Source organism: Hypanus sabinus, chromosome 7, assembly GCF_030144855.1.
Source record: "Hypanus sabinus isolate sHypSab1 chromosome 7, sHypSab1.hap1, whole genome shotgun sequence".
Classification (NCBI taxonomy): Eukaryota; Metazoa; Chordata; class Chondrichthyes; order Myliobatiformes; family Dasyatidae; genus Hypanus; species Hypanus sabinus.
This window is the reverse complement of record NC_082712.1, coordinates 120329464-120356612: the sequence shown is the minus strand read 5'-3', so window position 1 is coordinate 120356612 and position 27149 is coordinate 120329464. Positions and strand designations below refer to the sequence as shown.

At 40.3% G+C, this 27149-nt stretch overlaps 1 protein-coding gene across 3 annotated transcripts in view; it reads right to left on the bottom strand.

Moving 5' to 3' along the window:
* The window catches only part of atg13 (ATG13 autophagy related 13 homolog (S. cerevisiae)), a 111835-nt gene that overhangs the window by 37673 nt on the left and 47013 nt on the right, over positions 1–27149 (bottom strand). For all 3 annotated transcript variants that reach the window (XM_059975490.1, XM_059975488.1, XM_059975491.1), the window contains exons 9-10: positions 20555–20653; positions 15858–15951 (exon numbers count right to left, since the gene is read on the bottom strand). In XM_059975490.1, the coding sequence (XP_059831473.1) occupies positions 15858–15951; positions 20555–20653 (193 nt within the window). The remainder of the gene's footprint in view (positions 1–15857; positions 15952–20554; positions 20654–27149) is intronic.

Sequence of the window (27149 nt, the reverse complement as noted above, 5' to 3'; positions counted from 1 at the left end):
TATGTTGAATTAGACTGTATAATTATTATTTTCCTTGTAGTTTAATTTTCTTATGTTAGTTTGTATTTTTATATATTTAACTATTTATATGTAATTGAAAAATATGTTTTCTGGTGGCTGCAGTTGTGGCTGTCACCCCTGTGAAGTAATGCTCTTATTGGTTACACAAGTGATTCTGCTGATGCTGGAAATCCAGAGCAACACACACAAAATACTAGAGGAAAATGGCCTCATTGTGACAGAAGAGGCAGCTCTGGAATGACATATCAGAACAGGAATGGGAGACAGAAATTGTAATGGTTGGCCTCCGCCAATTCCACTTTTAGCAGATGGAGTGGACTGTAATTCCCCCAATCTTAGTCAGGTCTCACTAATGTAGAAGAGGCTGCATCGAGAACACCAGATACAATAGACAACCACAACAAACTTGCAGGTGACATGTTTCCTCACCTAAAAGGAACGTTTGAGACCTTGAATGGAGGTAAGGGAGAAGCGGTATGGGCAGGTGTGACATTAATCTCACTTGCAGGGACATGCACCAGGAGGGAGATTAATGGGAATGGACACATGGACAATGGAAGCACAGAGCAAGTGATCCGTATGGAAAACAGAGAGTGGGGAAGCAGGGGAAGGGGAAGTAAAGATATGTTTGGTGGTAGGATTCTGTTGAGGCTGGTGAAAGTTGTGGAGAATGATGTGTTGGATGTGGAAACTCATGGGGTGATAAGTGAGATTAAGAGTAACCCTATCCCTGTTAAGACGATGGGAAGATGGGGTGAGTGGAGATGTCCGGGAACTGTTGGAGATGCAGACGAGGGCAGCATCAATGGTGGAGAAGGAGGACCAAGTGAATATAAAGGCAGGGTGGAAGCTGGAGACAAAATTAATGAAATTCAGCAAGGAAGCAAGAAGCATGAAAGTTTTATCAGACGGAGCAGGATAGTGGCGGAAGGGAACTGATCGGGTCTCGTGTCGAGTAAAAAGTGGAGAGTGTTAAGACCTTCTTGATGTGGGATGAAAGTGTATAGGAAATGGGCATCCATGGTGAAAATGAGTCAGTCAAGGCCAGGAAATTGACAGTTGTTGAGGAGATAGAGAGCATGTGAGGCATCGTAGATGTAGGTGGGAAGGGACTGAACCTCGGGGATAGAGTGGAATCAAGGTATGTAGACACAGTGGTCAATGAGGCAGGAGCTGGCAGAGACAATGGACCTACCTAGACAGTCAAGTTTCTGCATCTTGGGTAGGATGAAGAAATGAGCAGTGCCGGGTCAGGGAACTATGAGTTTGGCGGCACTGCATGGTAGATCTCCAGATTCGATAGAATTAGTGATGGTGCAAGAGTCAGTGGCTGGATGGTGTGGAGTGGGGTCCTTTACAAAGGGTAAGCAAGAAGAGGTGTCTGAGCGTTGCCTCCTGGCCTCAACAAAGTACAGGTCGGTCCACCACATTACAAAAGCATCCCTTTTATCTGTGTGTTTGATGTAAAGGTTGGGATTTATGTGGAGAGGGGGACAGAGAGAGAGGGGGGAGAGGGGGGGGAGGGGGGGAGAGAGTGGGGGAGAGTGGGGAGAGAGGGGGAGAGGGGGGAGAGAGGGGGAGAGAGGGGGAGAGAGGGGGAGAGAGGGGGAGAGAGGGGGAGAGAGGGGGAGAGAGGGGGAGAGAGGGGGAGAGAGGGAGAGAGAGGGAGAGAGAGGGGAGAGAGAGGGGAGAGAGAGGGGAGACACACACACACCTAGAGCTGTGGCAGAGACCGAGGGAACCCAGGTATCTCCACATAGTAGAGATGATGGTGCGCAGAACCTGGAGGGAGAAGTGGTGGGCAGGTAACTGGGATTCTCAGTGGGTGCAGTCTGGGAGGCCTGCAAATGGAGCTGGAAGCTCTGTGGAACAAGACAGCGATGAAGACATCTTGGATCAAAAACATCAGCATCCAACAACTTTGGCATAGTCAGTGGACGGCTGTGAAGATTTGAGGACAAAGGAGATTTCCAGATGAAGTGGACCTTTTGGCACCCATATTTAAAAAGGAGGTAAGAGTTGTTTCAATTTTCTTATCACCTGAGTGATTGCTAGATCTTGCTTCAATGTATCATCTAATGGAAGTTTCATAGTGAAGAAAATCTCTAATACAGATTGCTATGCTAGAAGTCAGTTGAGCACTAAAATTACCCTCATGCTCTAATTAAATTTGTACATAAGAATCTTCCTGATTGTAATCTAGAGCTTTTGGAAAAAAAATTAGATTGCAGTGCAATGGAAAAAAATTGTTGTTTGCAATCCTGAGATACTCCGATTACAATCCTACGATATTTTGACTGCAGTCCCAAGGTATTTCGATCATAGTCCAAGTGATTAAAAAGTACGCACAAAGTAAGTGTGACACTAAATTAAGACAATAGTTAAGGTTGTGCAACTTATGAAAAGGGGAGCTGAATTTCCTGTTATGTATAAACAGATGACTGAGGGCTTGAGTTCTTACCTGAATAAAGCGTTTCAGTTTGATAAGATTAATGAAAACATCCAGATGAAATATGCCATCAATGCAGATCAAAAGATAAGTGGTTCTTATATGATATTGTGAAGGTATGTGATAAGATCCAGAGAATGTCTTTGGGGAAAGAAGACTGGCTGGATGTTATTATATTATCACAGCTAAGTAAGTGGAGTCTGCAGGGTTAGAAAGTCAAATCTGAGAGCTTAAGCAAACACATGGTCATTTGGGAAAGGAAAGGGGGATCTGTGATAACCTACAAAACAGTATGACTGTGACAGTAAAAAGTTTAAAGACCAAATTTTTTCATGAATTAATGGGTGAAAGAATAGCATGATAAGTGTAATTAAAGTACATTGTACAGAGCTTCAAAGCAAACTGAAGAAGTATCAGAACCCACAACAGGGGCCTCAAGTGGGCAGTCCTGCCACTGACACACCTCCTTGAGAAACATACCCTACATTGGATAGTCTTCTGAGACAATGCCATCATCTGAACTCTGAGGAATTATGGCAAGGACATGACATGGGCTCTACAGCAACCTCTAGTGACTCAAGTGAGAGTGACAGTGATGAAACAATAGGATTGGCAGCTATGTCATGGTTTGCTCCAACAAAGACCAAGGAAGTGAAGATATGCAAGACTGAAAATGGAAGCTATGAAAGACAGATGGTTTTCCATCAATCATCTGAACTGAAAGAGATGGATAAATGGTCCAAAGAAGTTGCACATCCTAAAAAAGGAAGTTTGAAGACCTGGGCTGAGCTTCGATATATTAAGAAGAGCTATAAACTGCACCCATAAGATGGCATTCAAATTGTTATGTTGTCTTCTCAGCAAATCAGACAATTGAGTTGTAGAAATGACGACAACATGGGGGCTGATAAAGAAAATATAAAAGGTGGTTGGGATGCTATTAAGAGGTTATACTATTAAGTATAGACCCCAATACAGAGTGATTGGAGAGAAGTGGTTGATTGCGCAAGCAAATGTTTCCGAGGATGTTTCTGAATATGAGGAACGCTACAGAATGGTGTGGCCAGCAGTTCCAGGAATAAATGAAGATAACACAGAGCATTCTACATATGGCTCCTTGAAGACAACTTTTATGGATGGCTTGAAACCAGATGTTGAAAAAAATAGTGAAGCTGACGAAACGTAATTGGAGTGAAGTTGGTGCTCCACACAGTGATACCACCAAACAAGTGTAACATGCTGTTGAAATCCAAGTAAGATCATTGCAGGTGGGTTAGTTATCTGTTGATCAATAGCCACTGACCATTGGTCAACTGTCATTGCTTACTAGTTAACAGCCACAGCTGCTGCAGGTGAGTCAGCAGCCAATACCCATTAACCAACAGGAAAAGCTGAACTGGAATTCACTGTGTGTACCACAGCAATCTCAGTCTGCGCCACAATGCCTAGGTAATTCCCTTAAGACCAAAATGTCAGTTTTGTGATTAAAAAATGACATTGGGGTAGAAGTTGTTGGTATAGGAAACAAGGTGGATAACAGAAACAAACTCAACAGCAAGCTCAATCTGCTGCTTTGCAAAAAAAGGGAGATTCTAATTTGTTGACATGGTTTCAACAATGTTGGATGTAATGGAAGTATTGTTGTATTCAAAGGACAAACAAGGGCTTATTGTCTTGATAGAGCAAAAATCAGATGGCTTACATGTTAACTTAATGATTGGATATCAATGTGCTGAATTCTTAAGACTATGGTGACCATGACTGCAAGAATAATAACATGCCATGAAGATGCAAATTAGACAATAGACAACAGGTGCAGAAGTAGACCATTCGGCCCCTCCAGTCTGCACCGCCATTCTGAGACAATTATGACAAAAGACTACCTCTTATCGATTCTGTTGGCTCTCCAACAATTGAATTCACAAGGCTGGGTGGGCCATTGCTTCTGAAATGGAAACGCTGGACTCAGGAAGCATGGCTCCTGGTAATTCTGCAGCAGGCAGAACTGAAAGCTCTGATTGAAATCTGTAAGGTGGCAGAAGGATGATTGGCTAATATCTACACTGATTTTTGATATGCTTTTGGACGTTCATGATTTTGGGAGCTTCAGGACACAGGGAATTTCCTACAGCTGTAGGGACACATGAATGTTATGAAGTGGCTGTATTAAAATGTGAGAGCCATGTCAAAGTAACTACAATGGAAAACCATGGAAATGCATCTGTGGATGAAATTGCAAAAAGGTAGCCATGGTAAGGGATAAGAAGAATACAAGTAGTAGAAGTAGTAAAAAAGATTGAAGAATTAGATGTATCGGGAACATATGAGGCGAATCCGATAACTGAAGTTATGTAAACTAAGTTAAATTCTGTATCACTGACGAACACACAAGATATCTGAGAGATGCAAGCTCAATGCTCTAACCAGGAAAAGTGATTAGGATGGAGAAAGGCGGGAGATTAAACTGTGATGGAGCATGGAGACAATGGCAATATTCATAGACCAGTACCTCTAGTTTCCTTATCTGGCACAGCAGATTCTCCCAGAAGTGGTGGAATCCAAAGTTCAGGGCATAAGCTCAACCAATGTTTGAAAGATGCATGACACAGAAGACAAATTCTAGAGCAGTGGAGAAGGTACTGCACTTAAGTGCTCCTGCTCCACCTGGTCCATTTTTACATTTACAAGTGAACTACATTATTTTGCAGAAGTGTTAAGGATACTCCGATGTACTGATAACAGTGGACAAGATCTTAAGATGAAAGCTATTCCAGCAAGGAATGTGACTGCCACATACAGTTAGGAAATTAATTTGCAAGGAAATTCAATTAAAGTTGATTGCAAGTAAATTAGGCACGGAGTTTGAAGTAAAAAGCACTTTATTCATGATATTGTGGGGAGTGGACCTTTAACAGTGGGTTTCAAACTCCAAATAATAGAGAGCACAGCTCCTTTTATGCATATACAAATCAACTGCAAAAGCTAAGACTGTTTGATTAACCTTGTGAAGCACAAAAGTTCACATGCAATTTTCTTGTGATAAACTATACCCATAGCAACAGCCAAAAATTATGTACAACTTCGCAATAAGTTTATCTCATATCCTTGAGTCGAATTCTTACAAGATAAGCAACTGCAAGTATTTATTCTAAGAATCATCTCTGCTGAAAGCCAAAGCCATATCTCTAACAAACTAAGCTGCAAACTGGTTTCCATACTCAAAAAGCCAATATTAACCCTTTGTCTATCAAATATTTAACTCACAATATTTTCATCCACATACACATAGCAAAAACTCTGATCAAGGCCTATACTCCTAGATAAGGATTGCCATGTCACATTGACTCTGACCAAGGAACATATTTCAGAATCTGAGTCAAGCTTAATATCACTGGCACATGTGAAATCTGTTGTTTTTCAGCAGTACATAGTAATACATAGTATTAGAAACAAACTACAATAAGTATATATAGCGAAATAATGCAAAGTAGTGCAAAAAGGAGAAAATATACTGAGGAAGTGTTCATGGGCTCATTATCCATTCAGAAAGCTGATGGCAGAGGGGATGAGACTGTTCCTGAAACATTGAGTGTATCTTCAGGGTTCTGTACCTCCTTTCCTGGGTTATGTGGGTCCTTAATAATGGATGTCATCTTTTTGAGACATCATCTCATGAAGGTGACCTGGGGCAGGGGAGCCTAGTGCTCATGATGGAGCTAGTGGGGTTTACAACTTTCTGCAGCTTTTTCTGATCTATACCAGATGGTGATGCAATCAATTAGAATGCTCTCCACAGTACATTTGCAGGAAGTTGCTCGTGTTGGTGACATACCAATTCTCCTCAAACTCCTAATGAAATATAGCTGCAGTCGTGCCTTCTTTGTAATTGCATCAATATGTTGGACCCAGGATTGCTCCTCAGATGTTGCTCCTCAGGAACTTGGAACTGTTCACCCTTTCCACTTCTGATCCGTCAATGAGGACATGCCTGTGTTCCCTCAACTTACCCTTCCACAATCAATTCCTTGGTCTTACTGATGCAAGGTCGTTATTGCGACATCATTCAACCAGCTGATCTATCTTGCTCCTGTATCTTGCTCCATCACCATCTGAAATTCTGCCAACAATAGCTGAATTATCAGCAAATTTATAGATACTTGAGTTGTCCCTAGCCATGGGCATAGAGAGTACTGCAGGGGACTAAGCCCGCATCCTTGAGGTATGCCAGTGTTGATTGTCAGTGAGGAGGAGATGTTATTTCTGGTGAGGAAGTCAAGCATCCAATAGCAGAGGGGAGGTACAAGGGCCCAGGCTGTGGAGGTTTTTTTAAAAATTAGAATTGAAGATATGATTGTGTTGAACGCTCAGCTGTAGTCAATAAACAGCAACCTTACGCATGTATTTCACTAGGATTATTTGTCTGGAATTATGTTAACTGATGATCACTGAATGGTCTTTCCATAGTCCACATCACTCAGAGTCATCAGGATAAATCGAATGAATGAACGGCCAAGTAGTATAAGGAACGTATACAATATCCTACCACTCTTTCTATGGTCTTAACATCAGAGCAACCCTATACAAGAAAACTAAACAGAGTCCATTCAGGACAGTAACAGGGTGTCCTATGTCATTGCCAAGAGTGCTTCATCTCAGAGAGGTTGATATACATACACATTACAGCAGACAGTTTATGTAACTATTGTGTGAAATTAACCCAAACTGTACAGTCTATTTCTCAACAGGTTCCTGTCACTTGGAGTGATCCAATAGAAAAACACACTGATTCCTGCTGAGTGGGTCCTGATTAAAAACCACATAAAGAACCACTGCAAGCTCGACGGGAATGGCCTTATCAAGTGCTGTTAATTACTCAGTGGTAAAAGTAGAAGGTAAAAGTAATTGGGTACACGCTAGCCACTGCAAATGAGTTAAAAGTGGCACCTGATGTGGACAACAAGCACTGTGGTTAATTAGGAAGTTTATTCTAATATTATTTGTTGTTGTTAATATTTCTGCAAAATTTTCCATATGGTGTGCCAATGAGGTAACTCAATTGTGAGTTATCACATGAATTTGCTGAAACCCCTAGCTGTTGGGTATTTCAATATACACCACAGACTTAGAAGTGGTTGTATTTACATACCTGATGAGACCACAGACATAAGGATTTGACTGATCATATTTGTAAAGAAACAGCTAAAATACATCAATCTGATTAATGGGATTTCTTTGACTGAATTCAATTAAGTCTGAAGCTTTCTTTAATCAATATTGAGTAAATATTTCTCTTGATATGCCTTACCATAATTTACATCTTTTTTTAAAAACTTGTATAAAGGTGGTCGTTGATAGAGTAGTTTAAACACATGTAAATCTGCCTGCTTAGAAGGGGGGGGGGGGTGTTGGATTAAAATGTATAATTGCTATTTTTCTTTAGTTTAACTTTCTTATGCTTGTTATGCTGTTATATAATTACCTACGTACGTGTAATTGTTCAGTGTTTTCCAGTGGTTTCAGTTTCTTTTGTAAGAACTTTATTGCAATTGTGGGTATCACATCACTTGAATTGGGTCTATCTTATTGGTTAATTCAAACAATGGAATGTGTCTCATCTCTGGAAATTCAATGAAATTAGCAAAGTGGTAAAAGACTAAAGCATGCTGGTTCAGTCTCTTTTGTTTCTTGCCCTTTGTTCTTTCCTTGCCACTAGGGCGGGGGTTGGCAACCCGCGGCTCTTTCACCTCTGTGCTGCGGCTCCCTGTGGCTTTGGAAAATAATTGGTCAGTATTTAATTAAAATGTATTTTATGTTAGTTTGTTAGTTTTTGAAATGTAATTCTAAATTTTGAAGATTATGGTGATCTTGTACAATCTAAATAAGACGTTGTGGCGACCCATTTCCTGGCACGTTGGAACCGGCTCACAATTAGTCAGCGTTCAGGCTAAGGGAGATAGCCTACGGGGGTTTGTGAGTACGTGTTTTTTGGAGCATCCGCGCCCATGGGGGCCGGGTTGAGGGAGGCTTAAAAGCAAGGCTGTTTAGTTCGAATAAAGTTATTCGACTGCAGTTTACTGACTGCGTAAGCACACCGCTACAACGTGTTTTTATCGCTATTAATATACGTCACCACTGCCAATACCTGACACCCGTCAGTGCCCGATTTCTTTAATTTTTCGATCCAAGGTAGGCTAACTATGGAGAATTCTAAAAAAAAGAAAAGTGACTGAAGAAAACAGAACGTTTAATGATACGTGGACAGATTCATTTGCTTTCACTGTTGACGAGACTGGTTTACCGGTATGCTTAATATGCAATGAGAAACTAGCAAACAACAAAAAGTCAAATGTCGCAAGGCATTTCCAGAATAAACACGCAGCCTTTGCTCAAAAATATCCGGATGGAGATGAGAGAAAAAAAGCCGTTTCGGAACTGATGCGGAAGGTTGATCTGAGCAAAAATCATTTCAAGAAATGGAGGAAGTCTGGAAAATCAACTACATACGCTAGTTATATTGCCGCTCAGGAAATAGTCAGGCACAGGAAGCAGTTTACAGATGGTGAATATATAAAAGAATCTTTCATTAAGATTTCAGAACATCTATTCACGGACTTTAAAAACAAGAGTGAAATTTTGCAGAAAATCAGGGATATGCCCCTCTCTGCACAGACTGTCAAAGACAGAACCATAAAAATGGCAGAAGACATCACAAGACTGCAAATTAAAGACATCAATTCAGCTGTGGCCTACTCGATTGCCTGTGACGAGTCTAAAGACAAAGGTGATATTGAACAAACAGCGCTGTTCTGCCGGTATGCAAACTCTGCCGGACCACAGGAAGAAATGATTGAGTTGATACCTCTAAAAGAACAAACACGGGGGGAGGACATCTGTGAGGCTGTCTTGAATTGTTTAAGAGCCAAAGGAATAAAGACCACCCACCTGGTGTCAGTAGCTACTGATGGGGCACCGAGTATGACAGGAACGCACAAGGGATTTGTGGCTTTACTGCAGAAGTCGCTGGACAGAAAGCTGCTGACTTTTCACTGCATCTTGCACCAAGAGGCACTGTGCGCTCAAACATTTCCTCCGGAATGCACAGAAGTAATGGATGTTGTCATTCAGATTGTCAATAAAATAATGGCAAAAAGTTTAAATCACCGTCAATTCCGTTTGTTACTGGACGAGCTGGAAAGCACATATTCTGATCTCCTGCTGCACAACAAAGTCCAGTGGCTGTCCAGAGGGGAGGTGCTGAAACGCTTTGTCGCGTGTCTGGAAGAAGTGAAAACTTTCCTGGGCAGCAAAGGGCTCACCTTTCCTGAGATGGAACAGCCAGAGTGGCTGGAAAAGCTACACTTCATGGTAGACATGACAGCGCACCTGAACACAGTGAACACAGCTCTTCAGGGGTAAGGATGCACAGCCCTGCACATGTTGGAGGATGTTTTGGCATTCGAGCGCAAGTTGACAGTGCTTGCCAGAGATTTACAGAAAGGCACATTGTCTCACTTCCCCAATTTGAGAAAGTTCAAACAAGCTCACGACATGATAAATTCAGAGTATTTACATTCTGCAATCATCGCAATGCAAACATCGTTTGGGAAACGCTTCTGTGAGTTCAGAGAGGAAAAAAACACATTAGCCTTCCCAGTCACTCCCCTAAGCATCGATCCATCCCTACTGAATACGACTGCATTGGCAGGTGTGAGTCAACCTGATCTTGAGATAGAACTGGCCGACATAGCCGACAAAGACATATGGGTATCCAAGTTTAGACGCTTGACAGCAGACCTTGAAGATGTTGCCCGTCAGAAGGCCGTTCTTGCTCAGAATCACAAATGGAGTGATATTGAAAACCTCCCAAAACCGGACGAACTTGTGTTCGAAACATGGAATGCTATCCCCGACATTTGTGTAAACATTAAAAAGTATGCGCTTGGAGTCCTGTCGATCTTTGGATCCACATATGTATGTGAGCAGGTGTTCTCCAACATGAACTTTATTAAAAACAAACATCGCGCACGCCTCACAGATGACAGCTTGCGATCCAGTGTAAAGATGAAGGTGATGTCATACAGCCCTGATGTGCAGACGCTGTGCGCTGAGGTCCAGGTGCAGAAATCCCATTAACCAAGTATGATAAATATTTTAATTGCCTATTATTTTACGTATATTCATATTTTTTCATTGTTCAGTGAAATAGTCCTTTTATTTTTCAGGTTGACAGCTGGCAGACGTCATTTTTGGTTTGCTGCTGGCGGAAAATTTAAGTTCGGCGTTTTTCATAAATACAAGAAGGACTCAAATAGACATTGAGTATTTTACTTAAAAGTAACCTTCAACCCAACGTCTTTTTTTCGGAGTTCAAAATGTTTTTGTTGCATGCAGAAATGTAATTTCGTTTTCTCTGCAGGAGTTCATCAATTTCATAAATGCAACACATTATAGTTTGTTTATACATAGCATAAAGGCAAAAAAAAAACGTTGTATGCAGTGTTATTTCATCTTAAATGTCAAACGGGTTTTGTGGCTCCCAGTGTTTTCTTTTCTGTGGGAAACGGGTCCAAGTGGCTCTTTCAGTGGTAAAGGTTGCTGACCCCTGCACTAGGGTCTCTTTCTCCCTCTCATCCTCTTGCTTCACCTGCTTGCCTTAGTCTTCTTTGTTCTTGTAAAGCCTAATAGATGATGCAAGTATTAAAATTTATGCCTCCTTCTTGATTTCCAAAGAATCTCTCATGAAAAACATCAGGATCCAACATCGATATATATTTTTTATATTTTTAATATGTATTTTTTTATTTGTTTGTGGTTAATGAGTTTGGTCTCTACACTTTAATTGAACAGGAATCAAACACAAATTGTTTCTATTCCTTACATACCATCCTAACTCTACAATGTATAGCAGATTATTGCCAGGACTTGGGCAATTTCCTTCCATACATCACTCAGCAACCCACAATGCATCCATCTGGATCAGGTGATTTATCTATTGAGTATAGCCAGGTTTATTAATAGTCACATCAGTGTTTTAAACCCACCCAAACTTTAAATTATGTCCTTTGCGAGGTTACATAAGTATAATTTCCCAAGTGAAGAAAGATGCCAAGTAGTCATTACCTCAGGCTTGCCTCTTGTCTCTATGTACTGAGGTTTCTGATTTGCCCAATCTCTCAGGTTCCAACCCTTTGACACAAGCAGTGCAAAGCCCAGTTGAGTGGCATCCGATCAACCATCCTAAACATTCTCTCCATCACCAACCCACAATGGCTGTAGTAAGTACCATCTAGAGAATGCTTTGCAGTTAATCACTCAGACTACTTCAATAGCACCTCACAAATCTACAATCAACTGCCAAGAAAGACAAGGGCCAAGGTGCATGGAAACCACTAGCTACAGGTTCCTGTGTCACACGCCATTTGATGTGCAGAACTCAATCATCTCCAAGTTTTCTTCAAAGCCATGATGTATTCTTATTGAATGTGTCTTTTCTCACAGGACAAATACTTGTTAGTGAAGACTTCCAAAGTTGAAAATGATGACATTTTTCTTGTCATATTAATTGCCTCATAATGCTACAGATAATGTAAAAAATGTTCAGCTATTGCCATAGCTCATCATACATTGTATGCCCAGTCATTCTGATGTTAAAACATTAAGTGGGTTTTATTTATTTTCTCTTGCTTTGCACTGTGCATATAAAAATACAGAGTAGAGAGAAACTAGACAACTGCACATATAAAAGATAAACATTTCCAAGATCCTAGTAAATCTTGAAGACTTTAATTTGAGCGCACGTTTAACATTTTGCAAATGACCACATATTTTTTATTTCAAGTTGAAGGAGCAGAATGCAGTTTGTATGATAGCAATTAATAATTATTTCAGTGCCAAGAATAAGACATTTCCATCACCATGTGCACAATTAGCACCCAATAGGCAATATCATTTTATCCAGAGAGAAGAAATACAAGATATTTATTTATACAAGATATTTGTACAAACCTGGAGTTGGCCGAAGCCAAAGGATGAGAAAGCTTAAATTACTATTTAGTTATTTACTGGTTTGGCACTACTTAATAGAATCAGTGTACAAATGTAGGAAGCATTACTCATAAATTTCAACTTTGGATATGAATTGCTAATGTTTAAATTCAGAATTCACTGGCATACTCAAGATTAAAGTCTGAGATGCAATGGTCTTTATTTATTTGTTAAGCAACTAAATGGCTCCGGGTATGTATTTGTGCAGTATATTTATATATCACCTCAGGTACATTAAAAGGAATAATTGGGATCACATGTAAAATTATGAAATCATTTATCTTATTGTTTTTAAAGAATTACATTAATAAGCAGTTAGGTGTCACAGTGCAATTGCATTTATACAAGACTTGTTCATCTTGCACCAGAGAAGTGGGATAACAGGCTCAATGGTTGATAAAAGTCACTGATTATGTTTGGCTTGGAAACATGTCTACAGCTAGATAAAGTGGCAAACAAGGTTAAGAGTTCATGTTATAAGATTTTTTTTCTCCAATTAAAACTTGAGACATCTATGCAGTCAAGATACTTACACATTCTATTATCATAAGCTATAGGAATCAAAAGAGCTGAAAACTGAACATGCACAAAAATGGAAAAAAAACTAAAAACTTAAAAATAATTAACTCTATTCATATTTATAGCTATTCAATAGCCACCACCTCCCAATTTCCTTCCCCAGCAATCACCTAAAATATTCCCAAATTCACCTTCCTCACCTGAGAGAACAGAGCAGAGTCATGCCTTTGCAATTTCAATTTGCAAAAGTTAAAAGCTAAATAAACATGGCAAAATGATAATTGAGTGCACCTTATTTTTTTCCTGCAAGTGCCTTCCCTTACCACAATAGCATAAACAGTTAACATTATCTGGATGTTGTCCTCTATTTTAACTACTAATAGTAAAAAAAAAACCCTTCAGAATGTTAGTTCAAAAGAGGTGATTACTCTGGTTTAAATCCCAGTTTTGTATCACTGGCTCACTTAGTTATATTGCACCTGGAACCCTTGCCTAATCATCTAAAAATTGTGAACAGTTGGGAACACAGCACAATTCCTGTGGCACTCCATTACAGACACCTATTCTCAAAATTATCTATTGATTTCTGTTTCTCCCCCCCCCCATTAACTATTTTAAATTTATGCTTGTCTATCACCAAAATCTAAATTATATTAATTTTATTGAATCACCTCCTGTGTGGCACTCTACTAAAGGACCTTTCAAAGCCCAAATACACCAGCCCACAGGATCACTCTTATCATTTATACTAATTACAACTCATTTTTGACAGACTTGTCAAATATAATTTCCATTTCATAAACTCCTGTTGACTCTGCTCCATCCTTGTATTCTATTACCTTTAAAAAATTAAAGCATTTTCTCTTCTCCTGACAGATGTCTATTCAATTGGCAGGGGTTGCGTTGAAATTTGCAAATCTTTATCGATTTGTACAGTATGTAAACTCACTTGATGCGTAAAGGTCAAACCTAGCATGGGGACCTTCAGTGTGTCCATTATCACTGGCCTGGGAGTCTGAAAATGTGTCTTACTAATAGTAAACACACACTATACACAAACATAGACAAACACAAAAGAGAAGAAAGAAAGAGAAAAGGAAAACAGAACTTAGAGAAAAAAAGGTCAGATTTCAAAAATATCAACTTTATTTGAACAATATTTGAAAAAAGACAATTTTAATATGTACTCACACTGATGCAATTTGGTATTGAACTACAATTTGACCTAATTTAGTTTATTTCGGTGATCAAATCTTTGCCCAACTGCTTACCAAAGCTCCAATGATGCCCATATGGATTTTTTCAGATTTTAAACATACAAAATTCACTTTGCTTTCCTTTAGTTTTCTCCTTAACAACTTGGTGACTCACTATACTGTGATCTTACAAGTGTCAAGGATCACATTCCATGTGTGAAACCATACAGCAAGATTTACCAACAAGTAGGGCCTCTGAGTTTTATTCTAGAGGGGCAGTGAAGGTCAGTGAATAATAATTAGCAGCATACCTTCTAATCAACACTTTTCCTCCATGCTCTGCAAGCCAAGATGGATTGCAGCACCCCTTTCAGCATTAAGCTTAAGATTAGGTTACTTGGCAGAGAGCTGGTAAACTTTTTATCTTTAACCTCAACCTAACTACCGGACACTTTCCTTTTGGGGCTGTCTCACCCATACATTTCCAATTGGAGTCTCCCTCCCATGCCAGCTTCAACTCAATAGCACCCCCTCTTCCCAAAAGCTCACCATCCTTCTCACTCACAAACTTTGGCCTCACTCCCGTTAGATTGGAGATCAGCTCAATCCGCAAAACAGTCCTGCAACATCCATCCCAATTATCAATCTTTGTTCTTTGTCCTTCATCGATAACTGCAGATTCCTTCCCAACACTAAGAATGGATCGATCCCACAATGTTGGCTCACTGGCCCAGATGTCCAGCACTGACAAGCAAGTAGCTTATTTCTGCCTCTTCATCTAGTTCCCTACTAATAACAGATCATCATAATCAGTCCTTTCATGCTGATATGTTAATCATAATTCTAATTAAGAATTTTCATTATTTTTGAATTTTACTTCAATAGTCAATCTATATTCCCAAAAAATACTGCTAAATGTGGGAGGTTAAACTGATAGTTTAAAGTGCAAAGCAACATTGAAGAATTGTCACAGTGTACATGTAGCTGCTCAATTGCCACATGCACAAATTCCTTAATTTGGAGAGAAATGTTTCACAGTATCTGGCTGAATTTGTTCACAACAGAAGTGGAAGGATGTTATCTACAGATAAATTGAATGGACATTATGTCCATGAACAGAATGAATACAAGTTGAAGATAGTATATTAGCTTTTCCATCTAGGGTCAATTGTAAAGTCTCTCTTGCACAAAACTTGCAATGAACTTACAATCTCTAGGAAACTGAACACTGATCACACAGCTCCTTGAATATGTATGTTAATGCACTTTTTGTCCAATTACAGAAACTGTGAAGTAGTTTAAAAATTATCCGTGAATAGTTCTGGAGGGTTCAGTGCATATTCCTGATCAGTACTGGAAATGAAGTTTGTGTTGATTTTAGATTCAGACATATTCCTGTAATTGTAGAAATCTGGTAACATAGATAGCCAGATCAACATAAATGCCTTCCTTTTTTGTAACTTCTCTATTAACTGCATTTTCAGCTGCCGTAATTAAATATCTAATCAATAAATTATAGAGTATTAACCACTGTTCATGAACCATCACATGGGAAGGTTATGTGTTCAATTGATGTATACTACCAAGAAAATCCATAAAACATGTTAAGAATGGTTCATATTTCTTACCTGTGAGGGAGGGGAAGTGGAGAAAGACGTCGTGCACACTTCCTGAGAATCTTCTACAGATGGAAAAGTTCCTGTATCCTCTTCATTAGCTGTCCTGCAAGGGCCATCAAAAAATATTTTGATCTACTTCATGCATTTTGTTCAATTTTATTATTGAAACCATACAGTGTGAAGATAAAACCCATTCTTATTTACCCCAACATATCACTGCAATATCATACCATCACAATGAGAGGATTTTTAAAACTGATTATTATTTCAGTGCTTTGGTGTGCAATATAATACAAGCTTCAAGTTTTCAGGATGGGACGAATGCAACTAATGACTTCAGAATTGCATATGAATGTAACTGAAGCACATAGCCTGAAAATGCAAGTTCTGGTGGACAGATTACAATTTCGTATTTCATAAAACAATGCTTTTTGCTTTGACGACATTGTAATGGGAGCAGCAAAATCTGAAATAGTGTGCCAACCTTGTCAGAGACTTTTTCCACTTAGCCTCAGCCAGTTATGTGAAAAAGGGTAGCAAGGTTTCCCATGTAGAGAAGTTAATAACTTTTTGTGATACACTTTTGTGTATATGAAAGTCATTTGGGTTAGATCACAGCAGTCTTTTATCCCAAGAATCCTACATTCTAGAACAATCAATTGGAAGGAGTATTTTGGACTCATCTGCAATCTTTGTCAGCAAATTTAATCAAGGACATCTCCAGAGAAGACTGACACTGAGTAGAATATAGCTCATACTCAGGATTTTGTATTCTGATCGATCAAAATCAATTTCAGTTGGCCCTCCTTATCCACGGATTCTGCATATGCGGATTCAACCAACCGTGGATCGGGAAAACCCGGAAATTCTCTCTCCAGCACTCATTGTTTTAGCAACTATTTACAGTATAACAACTATTTACATAGCATTAACATTGTATTAGGTATTATAAGTAATCTAGAAATGACTTAAAAGTACAGGCAGTCCCCGGGTTATAAATGAGTTCCGTTCCTGAGTCCGTCTTTAAGTCGGATTTGAAGTCGGAACAGGTACATCCGGTATTATTTAGTGTCAGTTAGTCAAACGTTTTTCTTAGTATATAGTACATATTTTACCTTTCTACGCATATAGAACACTTAAGAAACATACGTATTTCAATAATTGAACCACTGCATTGCTTAGTAATAATTGTAGCTTTCATCGGGGCAGGGCCTTTCACATACTCCATTAAAATTGTTCCAATCGTTGACCGACTGTAGCCTAACGTTTTTCTGATGACTGATGGCATTTCACCTCTTTCCGAATGCTTTATTACTTCCACCTTATTTTTAATCGTGATTGTGATTATTTTTGGGAACAGAAACACCATGGATTCAGAGCTGTGCCGCCAGGTCCTAATGTCCACTGCACTGAGCATGTTAAATAAAGGGACATTTCCCACTTTGTCTTTGTGGATTCAGTCCATTTGGTCCAATGAGCTCCATCCTCTTGTTTTTGAAGTTACCAAATTCCATTTGCACTATTTTAACATGTGTTTGTTTGACTTGACAAAACCTTTTGTCCATTTACACTGTTTTAATGTAACTGCATGTTTTTCCCACTTGAAAGATGCACCATAACTACAAGTCATCGGTGTTTTTGGCTGAGTTCAATACTGGTACTACTTTGTAGTAGTTAACTTTAATAATCCTTCAGGATTCCTACTTGGTCCTACAATTGCCAGTGCTGCATTGATTAAACAAGAGGTAATACATTCCTTTCCCTGTATGTCTGAAGCTTGAAATTTTCAGTGAGCATAGGAGCACCACATACACAGTTTCCAAGCCCACCACCATCTCCACCTACCTCCATTCTTCCAATATCTAGGTGAGTTTCAGGGTTACATACAGACGACCCTCCTTATCCGCGGGGGTTTGGTTCCGAGACCCCCCACAGATACCAAAAAATGTGGATGCTCCACCTCCATCACCGTTGCCAGCAGCCCATTCCATGCACTCACCACTTTCTGCATAAAAATAACTTACCCCTGACATCTCCTCTGTACCTACTTCCAAGCACCTTAAAACTGTGCCCTCTTGTGTTAGCCATTTCAGCCCTGGGAAAAAGCATCTGACTATCCATATGATCAATGCCTCTCATCATCTTATACACCTCTGTCAGGTCATCTCTCATCTTCCGTTGCTCCAAGGAGAAAAGGCTGAGTTCACTCAACTTATTCTCATAAGGCATGCTCCCCAATCCAGGTGACATCTTTGTAAATCTCCACTGCACCCTTCCTATGGTTTCCACATCCTTCCTGTTGTGGGGTGACCAAACCTGAGCACAGTACTTCAAGTGGGGTCTGACCAGGGTCCTATATAGCTGCAACATTCCCTCTCAGCTCTTAAACTCAATCCCATGGTTGATGAAAGCCAGTGCACTGTATGCCTTCTTAACCACAGAGACAACTCCGTACTGCCAAGAGTCTTAAATTAATACTATATTCTGCCATTATATTTGACCTACCAAAATGAACCATCCTATACTTATTTGGATTGAACTCCATTTGACACTTTTCAGCCCAGTTTTGCATCCTATCGATGCCCCACTCTAACCTGACAGCCCTCCACACTATCCACAACACCCCCGACCTTTGTGTCATAGCAGATTTACTAACTCATCCCTACACATCCTCATCTAGGTCATTTATAAAAATCATGAAGAGAAGGGGTCCCAGAACAGATCCCTGAGGCACACCACTGGTCACTGACCTCCATGCAGAATATGACCTGTCTACAACCACTCTTTGCTTTCTGTGAGCAAGCCAGCTCTGGATTCACAAAGCAAGGTCCCATTGGATCCCATGCCTCCCTACTTTCTCAATAAGCCTTGCATGGGTTACCTTATCAAATGCCTTGCTGAAATCCACATACACTACACCTACAGCTCTACCTTCAATGCTTTAGTCACATCCTCAAAAAATTCAATCGGGCTCCTAAGGCACCACCTGCCTTTGACAAAGCCACTTTGACTTTCCCTAATCATATTATGCTTTTCTAAATGTTCATAAATACTGCTTCTCAGGATCTTTTCCATGAACTTACCAACCACTAAAGTAAGACGCCCTGGTCTATAATTTCCTGGGCTATCTCTACCCACTTTCTTGAATAAGAGAACATCATCTGCAAACCTCCAATCCTCCAGAACCTCTCCCGTCCCCAAAGATCAATCGCCAGAGGCTCAGCAATCTGGAAAGCTCACATAAGAATGCCAAAAATGATAATTATCATGACTGTCAAACTCAGTGTTAAGTCCAGAAAGCTGTGTTGTGACAAGCACAAAGATTTTGTTGGATATAGGACTGAAACATACAAAGAGAAGGGTTTTAGATACACTTGACTGAATAGTGGTGTTCATCTCCGCTAAGAGGACATGTAAGGAATATCTTAAGTGAAATGTACAGTTTACTTGAAAGCATTTCCAATTCTCCCTCCGCTTACATCTCAGCTTAAGTTAAATCCTTCCCCCCCCGCCCCCCACCAAAGGACTAAGATTTTTACTATCTACCCTATCTCCATCATTATTTTATAAACCTTTAACAGGTCACTCCTCAGCCTTCTCTCCAGGGAAAACAAACCCAACCTATGCAGTATCTAGTCATAATTGAAACACTCAAAACCAGATACCATTCAGGTGAATCTTACTGCACCTTTTCCAGTTCAATCACATCATTCACATAGTGTGGCAATTAAAACTGTGCAAAGTAACCCACTTAAGGGCTAACCATTGTTTTACAAAGCTGTTACATGATGTTCCTGTGGAATACTGAAATCCCTATGGACTATGGAGAGACAGCATATGTGTGCAAGCACAGAGTGGACTGCCAAGAAGAATAATGTCTCCTTAAATCACAGGATTGGACAATTTTACATGAAAGCCACTGATCATACCATAGCTGGCTTTGTTTAATAGTCTTAGCTGTCGCTTGCTTTCTGTTTTTGATTGCATTTATGCTGCATGCTTTAGAAAGAGGAATTTTTATGTTGAATGGTGGTCTTAGAAGTATATACATAATGCTAAAACTAAGAAACCTGTGAAACAAGAGCTTGAAAGATGAAATGAATTTGATAAGAAAACGATGATGAATTGTCTTCATTCTGCTTTTCAAGAATCTTCACATTGTAAATTAGGAAATGATAAATAAAATTATGGAAAATTATTTACTGAGATACAGTGCAGAATAGGTCCTTTCGAGCCATGCAGGCCAACAATCCCCCCCAAATTAATATCAGCCTAATCATGGTACAATTTGTAATGACCAATTAACCTATCAAACAGTACAGGAAATTGGAGCACCTGTTGGAAACCCACAGTCACAGGAAGAAAATACCAACTTCTTATGGGCAATGGCGAGAATTGAACCCAGGTTTGTCATACTGTAAAGTGTTATGCTAATCACTACATTACCATGCCACCCTGAACTGGTATCAAATATAGCACCAGTGCGAAACAAAATAACACACCATAGCATCTCACAATGCAAATCATGAGGCTCTCCAAGACCATCAGTGACAACCTCTCCAAAAGACTTTGACATAAAACTAAGCTACAATGCTTTCTTTCAAAATGGACTTGACTGGCAATTTCAATAAACCACCTAAACCTTAATTCCACAGTACAGTTATCAATGTGCACTTTATATTTAATGACTATTGTTACTGTCCCACCTGTAGTTACATGGGTGAAGTGGTGATGATCCACTATTGGGACGATCTACAAAGTGGTCTATGATAATTCCCATGATTGGCTGGGTCCGCTCCAGCTGCCTGTGAAATAATTCAAAGTAAAAATTACAAGAGCTCCTAGAAATGACAACCATTATGTTCCCTGCTTAACTGATTACGTTAAGCAGTAGGACAAAGGTCTAACTTAGTAATGGCCCACTTGTATCAACAGATATTTGGCAAGATTAGCAAAATAATAGCATGTGAAGAATAAACAGAACTATTTTGATAAACAGGGTCAAAAATAATAAATGCTGGTGCAAGTAGGGACCACATATTTTTAAAATCACATTTGTGTGTTTTGGACAAGAGATACATTTATAGGTTGCTTTAATTTCAGAACTGTTTATTTTCAGAGTGACTTAATTCTCCACATATTAATTATTGTAATACATCCAAGGTACAGTACAAGGAGATTCTAGTAATCACCAACAGTCAAAACATTGGGGTGTAGTTGCAAATGATCTTGATTTCTGTCTGCCTTCACAGTCTAAATTAGAACAAATCAGAAGACATGACGGATGATAAAAATGGAAAGAAAAAGCAAATTATGAATCATGAAATGAAAATAACAAAAATGCTTTTATTCACAAGATTTGCCTATAAATTGAACTCACTGGCCATTGTAATGTATGCTATGACAAAACTCCATTTCCAAGACAGTAGATAATGAAGCAATTTGAATCCTTAGTTCCTTTGAAAAGGTTGCCTTTAAAAAGGCAGTTTAGTTGCAGGGGCAAAATATTTCAGACTACAGCAAAATAGTATGTAAATACACTTCTGCTTTGTGTTCTTACTTACATTAATGGTTTATCACTCTTTTTGATTCCTAAATCAGAGAAAACTCCTGTTCTACACCGGAAACATTAAAAACCAAACAACTGCTCTTAAAGTTTGTTTCCAGTTTAATTGAATGTCAGTGTAAAATATCAATAATATTGGTTTAATTTTTAATTACTGTAAATAGCTCGTGATTGATGATTTTAAAACTTTCAGTGTTGAACAATTTGAAGTAATTCTGGTTTAAGATGGTCCTGGTGAATAGAAACATAGAAAACCTACAGCATAATATAGGCCCTATGTCCCTAAAAAGACCCTATTATTTCTGAGCCCACCACAGCCGCCAGCAGCCCCTTCCACACACTCACCACTCTCTGCATAAAAAAAAAACTTACACCCGACATCTCCTCTGTACCTACTTCTGAGCACCTTAAAACCATGCTCTCTCGTGCTAGCCATTTCAGTCCTGGGAAAAAGCCTCTTACTATGCACACGATCAAAGCCTCTCATTATCTTGTATCTCATTATCAGGTCACCTCTCATCCTCCGTCACTCCAAGGAGAAAAGGCCAAGTTTACTCAACGTATTCTCATAAGGCATGCTCCCCAATCAGGCAATGTCCTTGTAAATCTCCTTTTCACCCTTTCTATGGTTTCCATATCCTTCCTGGAATGAGGTGACCAGAACTGAGCACAGTACTCCAAGTGGGGTCTGACCAGGGTCCTATATAGATGCAACATTACCTCTCGGCTCTTAAACTCAATCCCACGATTGATGAAGGCCAATGCTCTGTATGTCTTCTTAACCAGAGGCATCCTGCGTAGCAGCTTTGAGTGTCCTATGGACTTGGACCCCAAGATCCCTCCAACCCTCCACACTGCCAAGAGACTTGCCATTAATACTATATTCTGCCATCATATTTGATGTATCAAAATGAATCACCTCACACTTATCTGGGTTGAACTCCATCTGCCACTTCTCAGCCCAGTTTTGCATGCTATCCCAGAACAGATCTCTGAGGCATTCCACTGGTTACCAACCTCCATGCAGAATTAGACCTGTTCTGAGGGGATCCACTGGGAGACACTGAAAACCCAGCAGCCTACGTAGAAAACCAGTTGAAAAGGTGGAGACTGGAGACTGAGCAAGAGGTGGAGAATAGATTATTTATGACCTCACTGTTCCGACATAGCATTTTGGATGCAATGCCTCCACAAGTAAAATCCAAACTGGAGGAAGTGATTGGGCTAACGTCAATGACTGTCTCAGCTTTGATTTGCAAAGTAAAGTTTAATATTTCTTGAAGAATCTTCTGCATCTCCTGGTCATTTGTGGGGCACGAACAACCACGACAAAATTATTGGAGTATAAAAGTTCCAACTTGCTATTTGCTAGAGAATGAAATCTTAGGAATGTAGAAGACAATGGTGGGTTAATGAGAGGTAGCTAAGAGATGTAGATTAGAACATGATTAAGTCAATGGGTAGAAACAATAGTGGCGGATGTACATGTGATACACAACTATAGACCGATTGCATATGCTAATGCAACTAAACCAGGAGACTACTATAAAACATGCTATGTCCAAGGATCGGAGGGCAATCAGTGACTAGCTCAATAACTGACTCAGCTTTGATTTGCAAATTAAAGTTTAACCCTTCTTGAAGAATCTTCTGCATCTCCTGGTCATTTGTGGGGCACAAGAAACCACGACAAAATTGGCGACCGCGGCAGGACCGGAAAGAGACCCGCGGAAAGGAAACGGCAGATTGGGGACGCTTCCCAGTCCTCTAGGGACCCCCATAAGGCTAACAGAATAAAGGGTGCACCCAAACAAAAGGTAAGCGCTTTTTGCGACAATTTGGACTAAGAATTCTGTTGGTTTTGGGGAGGTCTTGGAGTCTCAGAAGTGTGGAACCACTGCCAAAGGGTCTCTCTGGTCCAAAGAATCTGGCAGAATTGGGGGTTAACAGGAGGCTCAGAGGATTGATCAAGAACACTGCAGTGAGGGCAAGTACAAATAAGTTAATAAGAAGTTAAGCTAAGAAAAATTCCATGTGGTGTTGGTAAATCTCTGTGGATACCGCTTCGTATAAAACGAAGGTCTGAACTGTCAGGGAAAGGGAAAATAGAGAAAATCCTCGTGGATACCGCCTTAAGAGATAAGGATCTGAATAGACGAGGTGCAAAGAGTAAGTTCTGTGGATACCGCTCTGAATAGAGGTCTGTACGGGCAGAACAGAATAGGAAACAAGGACAGTCCAATATATAGTTTAAAGCGCTGGTAGATAGACGATAGACTAGGCATTGAATTAGAGTAAATAATATTATCTAGTAAACGAACTGTGTATCTCTGAAATACGTTAAAAAGAGAGACTAACATGACAGGTAAAGGAACGGCAGTAGAGATTCTGAGCAAAAAATTCCTGATAAATAAATATAAGAACACAAAAACTTCAGAAAAATGGGAAAAAAGAACCAAAAACCTGGTTACAAAATGGCCAAGAGAAGGAACGTTTGATGTAAGCTTGTGCGAAGAAATGGAGGCACTAATTAAAAATTACAAACCAGAAGATAAATCTAAGAAAAGAGGGCAAAAAAGAGAACGAGAAATGGAAGTGCTAAAGCTCTTTAGAATGGAGGGAGAAAGGCTGAGGAGAACAGGTAGAATATTGATTACAAGCGAGGAAGACACTAAGGTGCTGGAGAAACAGCCTGTTAGAGAGAGAGGAAGGTACAGTGAGAAGCTGGCTTCAGCTTCGTATCCGGATGTGAAAGAAACAGAAAAGCCCCCTCCCCACCCCATAATGAGGAAGGAACCCCTAAGCAGGCCCCCTGCTGACGGGAACAGTAAACATGCAGGGAGAAGTACAAGTTTGGGATAATGAGGAGGAAAAAAAACAATACGAGAAGGAAAAAGCAGCGATATGGAAGGAGATACAGGCAGAAAGGATAAAGGTGGAACAGGCAGAGAGAGAAATGAAAGAAGAGATTGAACGGATGAAATACTTGAGAGAGGAAAAGGAGAATGAGGAGTATCAGTTATACCATAGAAATGAACAGACTAGAAAAGAAAGTGGCTCATCAGGGCAGGAAGAGATGAGGCATTCAAGAGGAAATGGAAAAAAGATAGGAGATGAGAGTCTTGGAGAAACACAAGAGAGAAGGGAATCAAGCACGAGTAAGGATCATGAGGAGTCCCTGCCACAGGTGTACAGACACAGACAGGAAGAAAGAGAAGGTGACTCATTGGAGGAGCAAGATTTAAGTGGAGAGAGAGAGGATGCGAGTATTTGTGGGGAAGAGGTAGGAGGCAGAAGCCTAGAAGAGCAGAAGGAGGTGGTAGGGAAGTGACTTGCGGAAGTAGAGAGAGAGCCAGATAAGTTACTGAGAGGGGATTGCCAGAAGAGATGCAAAAAATACTCCAGGGGCCAACCAAGTATTGAATCAACACAGAAAGGAAGGACTCCACAAGGAGACCGAGGGAAGAAGAGGACCCAATTTATGGATTCCAATTTATGCATGTACCCAATTTAGTAGGAGAATGAAATATTAAGAATGTTGAAGACAATGGTGGATTAATGAGAGGTAGCAAAGAGATGTAGTTTAGAACATGATTAAGTCAATGGTTAGAAACAATAGCGGCGGATGTACGTGTGATACGCAACTACAGACCTATGACCGATTGCATATGCTAATGCAACTAAACCAGGAGATTGCTTTAAAACATGCTATGTCCAAGGATCGGTGGGCAATTAGCGACTAGCTCAATGACTGTCTCAGCTTTGATTTGCAAATTAAAGTTTAACCCTCCTTGAAGAATCTTCTGCGTCTCCTGGTCATTTGTGGGGCACGAGAAACCACGACATTACCAACCTCCATGTAGAATATGACCCGTCTACAACCACTCTTTGCCTTCTTGTGAGCAAGACAGTTCTGGGTCCACAAAGCAATGTTCCCTTGGATCCCATGTCTCCTTACTTTCTCAATAAGCCTTGCATGGGGTACCTTATCAACTGCATCGCTAAAATTCATATACACTACATTGACGACTCTACCTTCATCAATGTGCTTAGTCACATTCTCAAAAAAGTTAATTGGTCTCGTAAGGCACGACCTCCCTTTGACAAAGCCATGCTGACTATTCCTAATCATATTATACCTCTCCAAATGTTCATAAATCCTGCCTCTCAGGATCTTCTCTATCAACTTACCAACCACTGAAGTAAGAATCTTCTTCCTTTATTGAATAAAGAAACAACATCCGCAACCATCCAATCCTCAAGAACCTCTCCCGTCCTCATTGATGATGCAAAGATCATCGCCAGAGGCTCAGCAATCTCCTCACTTGCTTCAACAGTAGCCTGTCCAGTCCCAGTGACTTATCCAACTTGATGCTTTCCAAAAGCTCCAGCACATCCTCTTCTTCAGTATCTACATGCTCAAGCTTTTCAGTCTGCAGTCTACAATCGCCAAGATCCTTCTGCGTAGTGAATACTGAAGCAAAGTATTCACTAAGTACTTCTGCCAACTCCTCCAGTTCCATACACACTTTTCCATCGTCACACTTGATTGGTCCTATTCTCTCACCTCTTACCCTCTTGCTCTTCATGCCTGTAGAATGCCTTGGGGTTTTCCTTAATCCTGTCCGTCAAGGCCCTCTCATGGCCCCTTCTGGCTCTCCTAATTTCATTCTTAAGCTCCTTCCTGCTAGCCTTATAATCTTCCAGATCTCTATCATTACCTAGCTTTTTGAACCTCTTGTAATCTCTTCTTCTTGACCAGATTTACAACAGCCTCATACACCATGGTTCCTGTACCCTACCATCCTTTCCGTCTGATTGGAAGGTATCTATGCAGAACCCCACGCAAATATCCCCTGAATGTTTGCCACACTTCTTCTGTATGTTTCCCTGAGAACAACTGTATCCAATTTATGCCTCCAAGTTCCTGCCTGATAGCCTCATATTTCCCCTTACTCCAATTAAATGCTTTTCTAACTTTGTCTGTTCCTATCCCTCTCCAATGCTATGGTAAAGGAGATAGAATTGTGATCACTATCTCCAAAATGCTCTCCCACTGAGGGACCTGACACCTGACCGGGTTCATTTCCCAATACCAGATCAAGTACAGCCTCTCCTCTTGTAGCTTATCTACATATTGTGTCAAGAAACCTTCCTGAACACACCTAACAAACACCACCCTATCTAAACCCCTCACTCTATCTCAGCAACTTTTAGCTGGTGGCCAATGAAACAAGAAAAAGAACTCAATACTTTGCTAATCACAGTTTTTCTGGTAAACAATCACAAATAATAGCCTGCAACTTCGCTTTGGACTTGGAGGTGGTAAAACATCAAGGCAGTGCACCTGTTGCTGAGAGTGAGGAAGACCTGAAGTTCGGTCGATTCAAGTGCCAGGCATAACTCAGAAGTCAGCTATAAGCCAAGTCAAGGCAGTGAGGTCCAGGCCGCAGAGCATATTGACATGAATGAACCTGATAGTTGGGCAATGATTTAGGTGCCAGGATGAATTGGAAAGGTTGGGTACAGGCCGAATTGAGATGGGGGGTTGGGGGGGGGGTGTTCATACAGAGTGTATTGAGGTGACTGAACCCAATGTTTGGATGACAATTGTGGCACCAGGCCAAATTGGAAAGGTCAGGGTGTTGGGGCCAGAGGAGAGGGACAGGCCAGGTCAGCTCTCAGCTCCGCTCTGTGCTGAATCAAGCGTCCATGGACAAACACCCCTTGTGGAC